This window comes from Anabrus simplex, chromosome 7, assembly GCF_040414725.1.
Source record: "Anabrus simplex isolate iqAnaSimp1 chromosome 7, ASM4041472v1, whole genome shotgun sequence".
NCBI classification, from domain to species: domain Eukaryota; kingdom Metazoa; phylum Arthropoda; class Insecta; order Orthoptera; family Tettigoniidae; genus Anabrus; species Anabrus simplex.
Genome location: NC_090271.1, coordinates 306,743,006 through 306,755,863, shown reverse-complemented (window position 1 = coordinate 306,755,863; position 12,858 = coordinate 306,743,006). Strand labels below are relative to the sequence as shown.

The window sequence follows — 12,858 nt, the reverse complement described above, 5'->3', positions numbered from 1 at the left end:
TGAGCCTTCAATGAGTAATGCACAATTTGCGGTTCAATTTATAGCAATGTATAACTGGGACACCTTATTCCTAAGAATTACGGAGATGGACATAGAGCCTTCCGGCTTACGTCAATGTTTATTCAAGCAACGGATAATAAAGTGCTTGGTTTAATTGGATTATAGGACCTCTACCGTACGTACTAACTTTGGTTGTAACATAGGATACCAGGAATACATTCTCTCCGTCTCTCAGTAACAGACATACTGTCTAACATGGAAAACCAACATTCATAAAAGGCACTATCATGCAAGTTACCATTACATATGCGCCAAAGTCAGAAGAAAAGTGATATTATGCAATATTAAATGTTCAAATAATCGCTATTAAAGCCAAATCTTCAAAATATGCATTATGCATGAATTTTGTCCTAAAAAGGCCAAAACATGCAAACATGCACGGTAAAATAACGGTTATTTGGAATTGTTAAGCCATAAAACGCATATTTGCAAAGTTTGAGGAGTGTAACTATCTTATGTAAAAACATGCATTTGCATGGAAATCCGGGCTCTACTTATGAGATACAACAAGTATTATTTTTGGAGATACTTGGAACTTCACGAAAAATGTAATAATCATCATCTCTGTTATTATTTCTTGTACGGTAAAAACACATGAAACATAAACAACTTTCATTTCTACAGTTTTTTCAATACAGCTAATACAGTGTTTATTGTTCTGGCTCCTTAATACTGCTACGCCACTACATACAAATCAAATGATGCATAGCCTAGGGTACAATCCGGCTATCCCCGAACTGAAGATACTCAGTTTTGAGAAACTCTGTTAAATGGCTTTTCTGTGAAGTAACAGACAGACAAAATTTGAAAGGAACCTACTTTTTACTTTTGTATACCTAATGTGAGATAAAAATGAAGCATGAAGTGTAGACACAAGATTATAATTCTATTTCTATAAACAGAGAACGGAGCAAATACAAGAATAAATAAGAGTAATATTATACCTTTATCTTTAGCAGAATCAGCGAGTAAGGTAGTCCCATTCACAGCTTCAACACAAGAGTGAGGATCAAACATGGACTGAATGATGTACGAAATAATCATCAGTTTTGCTTTCGTACATGTTACAGTTATACTCTCTGGAAAAAAAAAAAAAGAAAGGAGACATTTTGTTAAAACTGTAGCGTATGGATGCTTTTTATATGACATGAAGAAATATAACTAACCAGCTTGCAATGTTACGTCAGAATGAGGGAGATCCGGGCTGCTCCAATAATGAGGTAGTAGTAGAGTTTCTTGCGAGAATGAGATATTGCTTGGCATCACCACAGTTGTTTGCTTATTTGAATCCAGGACTAAATGACTGTCCACTCCCAGGAGCTATGAAACAGGGAGGAAAAAAATGGTAAAGATCAGTAAACAATGAAAATGAAGTAGCAATAAGATTAAGAAATGTGCAGGATAAACTATACATTAAAAAAAGCCAAAAAATAAAATATTGTAATATGCCACAGGTGGTAAATAAACACACAACTGGTAGCGTTTACTCTAAGATTTATGAACTAATTCTAATACAGTAATTACTTATACAACTTATACAATTATGATAGACATAAAGCTGAAAATTACAGGCCAGTCAGTTTGACATGCATTGCATGTAAGCTTTTGGGAAAGCATTCTTTCTATTTATATTATACATTATACAATACATTATACATTAACCAGCCTTACATCTGATCTGTTTTTTGACATGTTCTATTGGTGGAAAAATATCTAATTCCCTCCTTGGGAACTTAGAATTTCCATTCGGAATTGCTAGGTGGGCAATAATTCCATTGTGGAGTTTTATCTCCCATTTGCAGTTATCAGACTGTGCCTCTTATATAGGGCTTCTGATAAGTTCACCTGCATACACCCCAGCATCAGTGGGTAGGGTGTGACACATCCCACTCTGATGAGTCTAGTGTCAGACCTAAGACGAAATGCTGGTTAATAGAGCAAACGCCTGAAAAGCCTTACATCTGATCTGTTTTTTGACATGCTCTATTGGTGGAAAAATATCTAATTCCCTCCTTGGGAACTTAGAATTTCCATTAAGTATCGATTCACAACTAATATTGGTTGGAAAGGAACAAGGAAATCATCTTTGTATTTTTGGATTTGAAAAAAGTTTATGATACAGTTAAGAGAAAACATTTATGGGAATGCCTACTGAAAACGAATGTACAAAATTATTAATTGACAAGATAAAAATGTTGTATTATGAGGGTAAAAGCAGTGTACGAGTGGGGAATGGTGACTCTGAAACATCTTATACAAAAAAAAAGGTCTCAAGCAAGGAAGTGCACCGTCGCCATTATTGTTTATTATATTAATGGATGAAATCATAAAATGTGTAAAACAGAGTATCAGTAGTGATGAAGTGAATGCTTTGGTATTTGCAGATGATGTAGTGATTTGGGGAAAGGGAGAAAAGGAAGTACAAAGGAGACTGGACGTTTGGAATGAAAATCTGAAGGAGTTTGGAATGGTAATTAGTAAAATGAAAACTGTAGTCATGCACTGTGGAAAAGAAGAGAAGCCAAGTGAACATACACAGAGAACTATTTAATTTAATTTCTGGGTTGAACCGTGTTGTACTTGTCTGCATATCACGTACAGTTTGCCGACGTTTCGAATACATTGCAGTATTCTTTGTCAAGGCGACTGAAATACCCCTACTCGATCTGAGGTAATCAGTCTCCCAGGCAGAAATGGCTACGTGCTCAATAACATCCGACGAGTCCTTAAAAAATCAGATGGGAACAAAGAAAAGGCCGCCGCAGGAGAAAACAACAGGAAAGAAGAACTGACCCGCCCGAAAACAGCGATACTGCCATACATTAAAAACACTACAGACAGAATCGGTAAGATACAAATACAACATAAAAACTATCTATAAACCTCACCAGAAGCTAGCCCATTATCTACCACCAGTAAAAGACACAATAGAATTACAGGCCCCTGGAGTATATCACACTGAATGTAGCTGCGGAGCTTGTTAGGTAGATGAGACAAAACGTCTGATCTCCACCCGCCTAAAAGAACATATCCGTCACACCAAGAACCAAAACACAGATATTTCAGCGGTAGCCAAGCATTCCTACGAAACTAGGCATGGAATATCATTCGACAAGACCAAGATCCCAGCAGCTATCCCTTGGAATCTGGAAAGGAAAATCCGCGAGGTTATCGAAATCAAGAAACATCCGAACAACATAAATTTAGAAGAAGGATATAAAATCAGTAATTCTTGGATGCCTATCATTCATAGTTTAAGACATACAGACTACTACATAAACACACAGGCCGCAACCCCATTACATAACAGCGCGGGCAAGCCCCCACTACCTACCTGTGACACATACTTTCCAGAATACTCACAAGAGAGCCAGGGCTTACGTCAGCCAGAAAGGCTAGGATATAAAAGGCCAAGGTCTGGGCCACTCTAGTAGTGTAATTTCTGCCTGGGAGACTGATTACCTCGGATCGAGTAGGGGTATTTCAGTCGCCTTGACAAAGAATACTGCAATGTATTCGAAACGTCGGCAAACTGTACGTGATGTGCAGACAAGTACAACACGGTTCAACCCGGAAATTAAATTAAATTAATTCTTCACACCATAGAAGCTTCACTTCTAAGATACACAGAATGTAGAACAGTTTACATATCTGGGTAGCATTATTAATGGAAATAATGAAATCAACCCTGAAATTAATAACAGATTAAGTAAAGGTACAACATTTTATCATCAAGTCAGAGAGCTTTTATGGGATGACAAAGTACCCAAGAGAATGAAATTAACATTATATAAACAGTATTTCATACCAATTGTAACATACGGACTAGAAACGCTGGTAACTAATAAGAGATAAGATAGTAAGATCCAAGCAGTAGAAATGAAATTTTTAAGAACATCGGTTAAAAAGACAGGAAGATATAGAATTCAAAATATTAAAATCAGAGAAGAGCTAAATATAGAACCATTAGTACAGAAGATACAGAAAGCACAACTGAGATGGTTCAGACATGTAAAAAGAATGGGAAAGGAACGGGTAGCAAGAAGGGAATTGGAAAGAGAAGTTAAGGGAAAGAGACCAGTTGGAAGACCGAGAACAAGGTGGATGGATCAGATTTGGAAGGACATTAGAGAAGCTGCATTGAATGTGGCAGAAGTAATGGAGCAGGAAAAGTGGAAGGACAGAAAGGAGTGGAGGAGGCTTGTTAACCACACTCTGGGTGAATGGAGTGGGACATTGATGATGATGATGATGATGATGACTGGTTGTTTTCGATGATGATTATTATTATTATTATTATTATTATTATTTTAATTTTTTTTTCTTTTCTTTTTTTTTTCCTTTTTTTTTTCATGTCACTCCCTCCCTCCTAACACCCAACTGTACGGGTGCTAGGGATGTCTTACTCCCACTGTATTTTCCTCCAGATAGTACGTCACATGTGTAACAATTCTGGATAAGAGCTATGCTGAAACATACACACATACAGTAGAACCCCGTTTATCCAAAATAAAGGGGGCGGAGCCACTTCGGTTGATGCGTTTTTTCAGATGACACATGGTAAATATTTTCAGAAGTTAAATGTCACCATAAAAATGCATAAACTCTGTTAAGCAAAGGTACATTCTGTATATTAACATTAAAATGTTTACATAAGGTCACTCATTGTATAAAATCAGTGATTTTCTTCTCGGTGCAGCACTGTCGTGCAGCTATGTCGCGCCACCGTTTAATCAACAATACATCAGCTGGTGTAGGTTCATTGCTTTGTTCAACAAAGCACTAAGCAATCTGAAATAATGAAACTTTATTTGTTACTACTGAACTGCACACTGTATACAGTAATTTTATTACAGCACTGTAATTTAAGCATGTGGTTCTGTATTTTAATAAAAATTTGAAATCAATTTTACCTCCAATGCATTAAATCCATCACCTAATGTAACTTGATTCTCAGAACTGCTATTGTCAAGGTCAGAGTTGTCTGCATAATTTTCATGACGAATTATACAGTAATAATAATTACTGTATGATGATGATGATGATGATGATGATAATAATAATAATACAGTAATAATAATAATTCCTGCTTGTTCAAGAAAAAATGTATCACGGAATGAACTAGAGGGTAAGAAACTGTTTTGTTTTATGATACACATGCATTCTGGCATAAGTCATAATATAAAAAGAGGGTTTGCCTAGTAGCTCTCAGCACATATAGGAAGGGAATTACTAATATCGACGGCTAAGAATGAGAGGGTAAAAACAAAACAGAACATTTAGGTTAAGCCGGGTTCTGGTTAAGCAAAGTTCGGTTAAGCAGGGTTCTACTGTACATAAATAATCTTGGTCTTCTGGACATTTTCTTTTTCACCCCTTTTCATCCCCAATGCTGATAAAGACTTAAACAGCCTCCGGAGTGTCACTATTGATCTCAGCAACCCCAAAAACTATTGATTCAACACTAATATAGGTTTGTTTTTTTTATTATTTCTTCATGTCACTTCCTCCCACACCAACCCCAGAGGGGTGCTAGGGTTGTCTTACCCCCACAGTATTTCTCTCCAGATATTATTAAGCCATACGTGTACCAAGTTTTGTTGAAACTGTAGGTTTGCCTATAGAGACCTGTCACTTTTAATCATTTAGCTTTGATGATATTTTTATGTAAAAATATTGCTTCTTAACTGTATCCAACCCGCTAAGCACAGCCATTTAGTGATTTGATTGTAGGATTACTTGTAGCTGACTGAACTTAAGAGACCTATCAATGGCTAATGATTCACCGGCAGGTAATTCCGGAGAGAGTAAAGAAAGAATGAAGCAAATTGGTCCAGCAGAATGGTCGGACAGACTGGACAAAGCTGTTTTTAGTAAACATTTTAAATATTAATTATTTATATCAAAACACATTAAATTCTGTTAACCCATTGCCTTGCAATGAAGGAAATATCCGTCATTGTCTGCGGGTTGCCATAAATGCAATGACGGAAATTTCCGTCCACCCTCTTTATTGCTTTGTTGAGGTTTCCAAGGATACATATCGATATTTCTTTGCAATCCCAACATGTCTACGAGATGTTGGTAATCATATTTCAGCTATCTTTGCCCTTCAGCTACGTATTCCGCCGCCAAAGAGTCTAAATTTAAACCTAAGAATTTCATTTTTTGTCCGTATTGAACTGAGAAGGATGATAGGAAAAACTTAAAACGGTCCACCTTTTCAATACAAAAAGTTATATTTTATTTATAACATGTATTTGTACTTGGAACTAGTTTCGACGCTGTGTTTGCGTCATCATCAGCCAAAATGGGAAACAGGCAAGCATGTAGGCATTTATGTTACACAAGGCGTTACATTAAACAATACACATCTTACAAGGAGATAAAAACAGGGACGAATATAGGAAACAAATGAATCGTTGAGAAAACAAAAGTTATACAAATTAAAAATAACCTTAACCACATATCTTGCAGTGCGAAAGTGTTCTTCTTGAATGATTCCTGAATGTAAAACACACGCGCACACATTTCTGAGGAGCCAGCAGGCAGGACAAAGTAAAGTGAAACCTTAAGAGTTCTTCTGAGAAGAGTTCATCATTTTTCTATGTTCCAACTAACTAATGAAGTCTCCCTTGAGTTCCTGATAAACATATACAACAGGAAATTCTCTTTCACTCTCCACACTAGCTATAAAGAACAACGGTAAAATTTTAAATATTGCGCAGAGACGTGAAAGCATGATTTTGAACATGATATAACTCCTTCAGATAACCCAGTTTTTACACAAGGTGTTACATTAATTAATACACATCTTACGAGGAGATAAAAACAGGGACGAATGTGGAAACACATGCATCGTTGAGAAAGCAAAGTTATACATATTAAAAATAAGCTTAACCACACAACTTGCAGTGCGAAAATATTTGCCTTGAATGATTCCTGAATACAAAACGCACGCGCACACACTTCTAAAGAGCCAACAGGCAGGAAAAAGTAAGGTGAAACCTTGAGAGTTCTTCTGAGAAGAGTTCATCATTCTTTCTATGATCTGACTAACTAATGAAGTCTCCCTTGAGTTCCTGATAAACATACACAACGGGAAAATTAAACAATACACATCTTACAAGGAGATAAAAAACAGGGAAAGTTATACATATTGAAAATAACCTTAACCACATATCTTGTAGTGCGAAAATATTCGTCTTGAATGATTCCTGAATACAAAACACACGCACATACATTTCTGAAGAGCCAGGAGGCAGGAAAAAGTAAAGTGAAACCTTAAGAGTTCTTCTGAGAAGAGTTCATCATTTTTTCTATGTTCCGACTAACTAATGAAGTCTCCCTTGAGTTCCTGATAAACATACACAACAGGAAATTCTTCTTCACTCTCAACAATAGCTATAAAGATCAACGGTAAATTTCATTTTAAATATTGTGTAGAGACGTGAAAGCATGATCTTGAATATAATATAACTCCTTCATTTAATCCAATTTTTTTACACAAGGTGTTATATTAAACAATACACATCTTACGAGGAGATAAAAACAGGGACGAATGTAGAAACAAATGCATTTTTGAGAAAGCAAAAATTTTACATATTAAAAATAAGCTTAACCACACAACTTGCAGTGCGAAAATATTTGCCTTGAATGAATCCTGAATACAAGATGCACGCACACACTTTCTAAAGAGCCAGCAGGCAGGAAAAGGTAAGATGAAACCTTAAGAGTTCTTCTGAGAAGAGTTCATCATTCTTTCTATGTTCCAACTAACTAAAGAAGTCTCCCTTGAGTTCCTGATAAACATACACAACAGGAAATTCTCTTTAACTCTCAACAATACCTGATTTTGAAAAAGGACTACTTTTATTTATTGATGAAGAGTTGTGTAGGATCTCTGTGCTTCTATTGTTAGTACGAAAGGCTATTTTAACGTTGTGTTTTTTAAAAACGTTAGTGACGTTGTAAATTTCTTTATTGAAGGTAAATGTGGAAAGCGTGGCAGTGCTAGTATTGTCTTTTATTAGGGTGGTTTTTGGGCGGTGTCTGAATTTATTGATTATTCTTTCAATAAAGGATTCATTATATCCATTGAATTTTGCTATAGAGCGAATGGTGTTCCAATTCTTTATTTAAGTTTTTTCTTGACATTGGAATTTTGAATGCTCGGTCTACTAAGCTATTATATGTAGCCGCTTTGTGTGTTTGGGGGTGTAGTGAGTCATAGGTTTTCTTGCCAAGACTGCAAAAGTTCTTACCTAGGGCAAACAGGACGCAGCTTTAAAATCAGATATGCAGAACATGTCAATGCCATAAAACACAACCGTTTTTCCGCGGTCGGCCTACATATAAAAGAATTTAAGCACAACTTTACTGAAATAAATCAAGATCTTGAAGTATTAGATATTCTAAACAAAGGTTCTTTCCTAGACGTCACTGAAAACCTCTATATTCATTTAGACCAATATTTCAATCCCAACCTAAACTTAAATGATATCTCAGAGAAACCAAAGATCCTATTCGACTTTCTCATTGAATTTTTCAAAAACATGAATATCCCGAAAAACAGATCTGTCTTTCAAATCATGCATAATACTTTGTCACGCCACACACTTTCACCACATCACCCTCCATACTTCCCCCCCTTCCACCCCTCCTCCCCTCTCCCCTCCTAATCCAACAACGGCCGCTGCCCAGACCTAAACTATCCAACACGCTCTGTTCCTCTTCATCTCGCGCCATAGCTTTACCGCCTTATGTCCCGCAATAAACATCATAGAAACCTGCCCCCACCCTACCCGTAACGCTGCAACAATACACCACCAATACTGGCACAGTCAACCTCCAAACTCTCAACAATGTATTCCTTAATACCTATTTTATATTCTTGTCAAGCTGAATACCGGACCTATGAAGATTACAAGATTAATTTGTGCATCTACAGAATGGTTGTTAATGAAGCTATGTAATATAGAGAGAAACTTTCAAAGGTGGTTAAATGAAGAAGTTATATCATGTTCAAGATCATGCTTCCACATCTCTGCACAGTATTTAAATACAATTTACCGGTGCTCTTTCATAGCTATTGTTGAGAGTTAAAGAGAATTTCCTGTTGTGTATGTTTATCAGGAACTCAAGGGAGACTTCTTTAGTTAGTTGGAACATAGAAAGAATGATGAACTCTTCTCAGAAGAACTCTTAAGGTTTCATCTTACCTTTTCCTGCCTGCTGGCTCTTTAGAAAGTGTGTGCGTGCATCTTGTATTCAGGATTCATTCAAGGCAAATATTTTCGCACTGCAAGTTGTGTGGTTAAGCTTATTTTTAATATGTAAAATTTTTGCTTTCTCAAAAATGCATTTGTTTCTACATTCGTCCCTGTTTTTATCTCCTCGTAAGATGTGTATTGTTTAATATAACACCTTGTGTAAAAAAATTGGATTAAATGAAGGAGTTATATTATATTCAAGATCATGCTTTCACGTCTCTACACAATATTTAAAATGAAATTTACCGTTGATCTTTATAGCTATTGTTGAGAGTGAAGAAGAATTTCCTGTTGTGTATGTTTATCAGGAACTCAAGGGAGACTTCATTAGTTAGTCGGAACATAGAAAAAATGATGAACTCTTCTCAGAAGAACTCTTAAGGTTTCACTTTACTTTTTCCTGCCTCCTGGCTCTTCAGAAATGTATGTGCGTGTGTTTTGTATTCAGGAATCATTCAAGACGAATATTTTCGCACTACAAGATATGTGGTTAAGGTTATTTTCAATATGTATAACTTTCCCTGTTTTTTATCTCCTTGTAAGATGTGTATTGTTTAATTTTCCCGTTGTGTATGTTTATCAGGAACTCAAGGGAGACTTCATTAGTTAGTCAGATCATAGAAAGAATGATGAACTCTTCTCAGAAGAACTCTCAAGGTTTCACCTTACTTTTTCCTGCCTGTTGGCTCTTTAGAAGTGTGTGCGCGTGCGTTTTGTATTCAGGAATCATTCAAGGCAAATATTTTCGCACTGCAAGTTGTGTGGTTAAGCTTATTTTTAATATGTATAACTTTGCTTTCTCAACGATGCATGTGTTTCCACATTCGTCCCTGTTTTTATCTCCTCGTAAGATGTGTATTAATTAATGTAACACCTTGTGTAAAAACTGGGTTATCTGAAGGAGTTATATCATGTTCAAAATCATGCTTTCACGTCTCTGCGCAATATTTAAAATTTTACCGTTGTTCTTTATAGCTAGTGTGGAGAGTGAAGGAGAATTTCCTGTTGTATATGTTTATCAGGAACTCAAGGGAGACTTCATTATTTAGTTGGAACATAGAAAAATGATGAACTCTTCTCAGAAGAACTCTTAAGGTTTCACTTTACTTTGTCCTGCCTGCTGGCTCCTCAGAAATGTGTGCGCGTGTGTTTTACATTCAGGAATCATTCAAGAAGAACACTTTCGCACTGCAAGATATGTGGTTAAGGTTATTTTTAATTTGTATAACTTTTGTTTTCTCAACGATTCATTTGTTTCCTATATTCGTCCCTGTTTTTATCTCCTTGTAAGATGTGTATTGTTTAATGTAACGCCTTGTGTAACATAAATGCCTACATGCTTGCCTGTTTCCCATTTTGGCTGATGATGACGCAAACACAGCGTCGAAACTAGTTCCAAGTACAAATACATGTTATAAATAAAATATAACTTTTTGTATTGAAAAGGTGGACCGTTTTAAGTTTTTCCTATCAAAGAGTCTAAATACGATCGAGTAAATTGCCGTGTAAAGCTTTAGTGAAGGTAAAGTCAACGTCATGGCCGAGTCGGATGAAGCTCGAATATTACGTTTTTTGGAGGAAAGCGATGTCAGTGATGGTTTTCCCAATGAAAGTGATACTGAATTACCTTCGAGTGATGATAGCATTAGTAATTCCAAAGAATTAGATGACATTATTGAAGAAAATGAAGACGGGGATGCAAGTGGGCGTGTGCATAACCTAGAAAACTGAACGTACAAAAATAGACAATATACCAAATAATATGTGGTGTAATCTTGCTACCACAGAGTTCAGTTCTCCAAGCCCCATAGTTTTTCTTCTGCTGAAAGAAGGTATTGATCTGGTTTGTCAGTCTTGTATTTATTATTATTATTATTATTATTATTATTATTATTATTATTATTATTATTATTTCGTTATGCCTGACTAATGAGCGCAATTAAACTTATTTAGCTGATGTCGTTGCCTTTTCCTTCTCCCAAAATCTCTTCATCTTCTCACTGTAGCTTTTCTTGCGAGGTCTGCTATGACTGCAGAGGAAAAAATCCCAAGGGAAAGAACAGGGGTGAATCCCACTATGAATGTGATAAGTGTAAGGTGGTACTGCATGTACAGTGCATAACAGTCTTGTTTGTACACCACATTTAACAGATATAATGTCTTTATAATTTCTAAATAGTACATAACCAATGCACGAGACTTGGATAAGTTATTGCACAAGGTGTTGAGAACTTGACGTTAGCGATCAAAAGTCTCGGTACATCATTTTTAAAGAATGGGAGAGAAATATGTTGTGTAGTGGCCTACTTGCTTGCAACAGTCTTGTTTGTACACGTTCACTACCTCGTATTTGCTCGGGAACACTCCTAGTTAGCTGGTGTGTGTCTGTGATGTGCTAGCGTGTATATTTTCGCAGTTTGTGCACCAGGCCGTGAGTTACATAATAGGTAAAATAACAGAGTTAAGTGACGAACTGAAAAATGTAATTTTATCTCTTGGATTGCAAGGGTATTCTTTGCCTGAAATTGGACGCAAAGTAAATAAACCGCATTCCACAATACACTATGTGTTGGACAAATTCAGATATAGAGGAACCACAAATAATTTGCCAAGAAAAGCAAAAGAAAAGATACTGAACAGGAGAGACGAACGTTATATTGTGAAACATGTCAAACAGAATCCACAATTAAGTGTACGTAAGATCCACGTAATGCTGGAAGGAAGTACGAAGAAGAAAATATCAAGTCAGACAATTCGTAGCATATTATGGAAATATGATTATCACAGTAGACGGCCACGGAAAAGGCCATTTGTTACTAAGACAATCGAAAAGCCAGAATGAATTTTTGCAGAGAGTGTGAAAACAAGGATTGTACGTTCTGGAACAAAGTTATTTGGTTAGATGAGACCAAAATATCTCTATACGGTTCGAATGGAAACAGTTCTGTATGAAGACAAGTAAATACAGCCAATAAACCTGCAAATACCCTAGCCACCGCAAAACATGGAGGTGCATCAATTCTGATTTGGGGGTGCATGTCATCTTGTGGAGTGGAAAATATCGGAATCATCAATGGCATCATGGACAGATGAGGTTATTTAAACATTTTAAAGACCAATGTCAAACAGAGTGCAGTAAAAATGGGGTTGGGGTCTCGCTACATCTTTCAGCAAGACAATGACCCCAAGCACACAGCTAATATTTGCAAACAGTGGCTGATATAGAACTTACCAACGCAACTGCGAACTCCTGCCTAATACCCTGACTTGAAACCCACAGAAATTTTGTTGGTCGACCTAAAAATAAGGGTTCATGCAAGGAAACTTCAATCATTTGAGCAGTTAAGAAGTGCAGTTGACGAAGAAGGGGTAAAACCGATCCAGAAAGATGTAACAAACTGGTTCATTCCATACAGCGAAGATGCAAGGCAGTTCTCAAGGCCAGAGGATACTCATCGGGGTATTAAATCCAAGGAAACAAGTATTTTGAGTGAAATTTTCATTTTCTTCTGCAAGTGTACAAACA

General features: G+C 36.4%; 1 protein-coding gene across 1 annotated transcript in view; it reads right to left on the bottom strand.

Annotated features, from left to right (window-relative positions):
* Vps13B (vacuolar protein sorting 13B) overlaps positions 1-12,858 on the bottom strand; it is a 300,908-nt gene that overhangs the window by 116,279 nt on the left and 171,771 nt on the right. Inside the window, exons 15-16 of the mRNA XM_067152027.2 lie at positions 1,227-1,380; positions 1,005-1,139 (exon numbers count right to left, since the gene is read on the bottom strand). Of these exons, the coding sequence (XP_067008128.2) occupies positions 1,005-1,139; positions 1,227-1,380 (289 nt within the window). The remainder of the gene's footprint in view (positions 1-1,004; positions 1,140-1,226; positions 1,381-12,858) is intronic.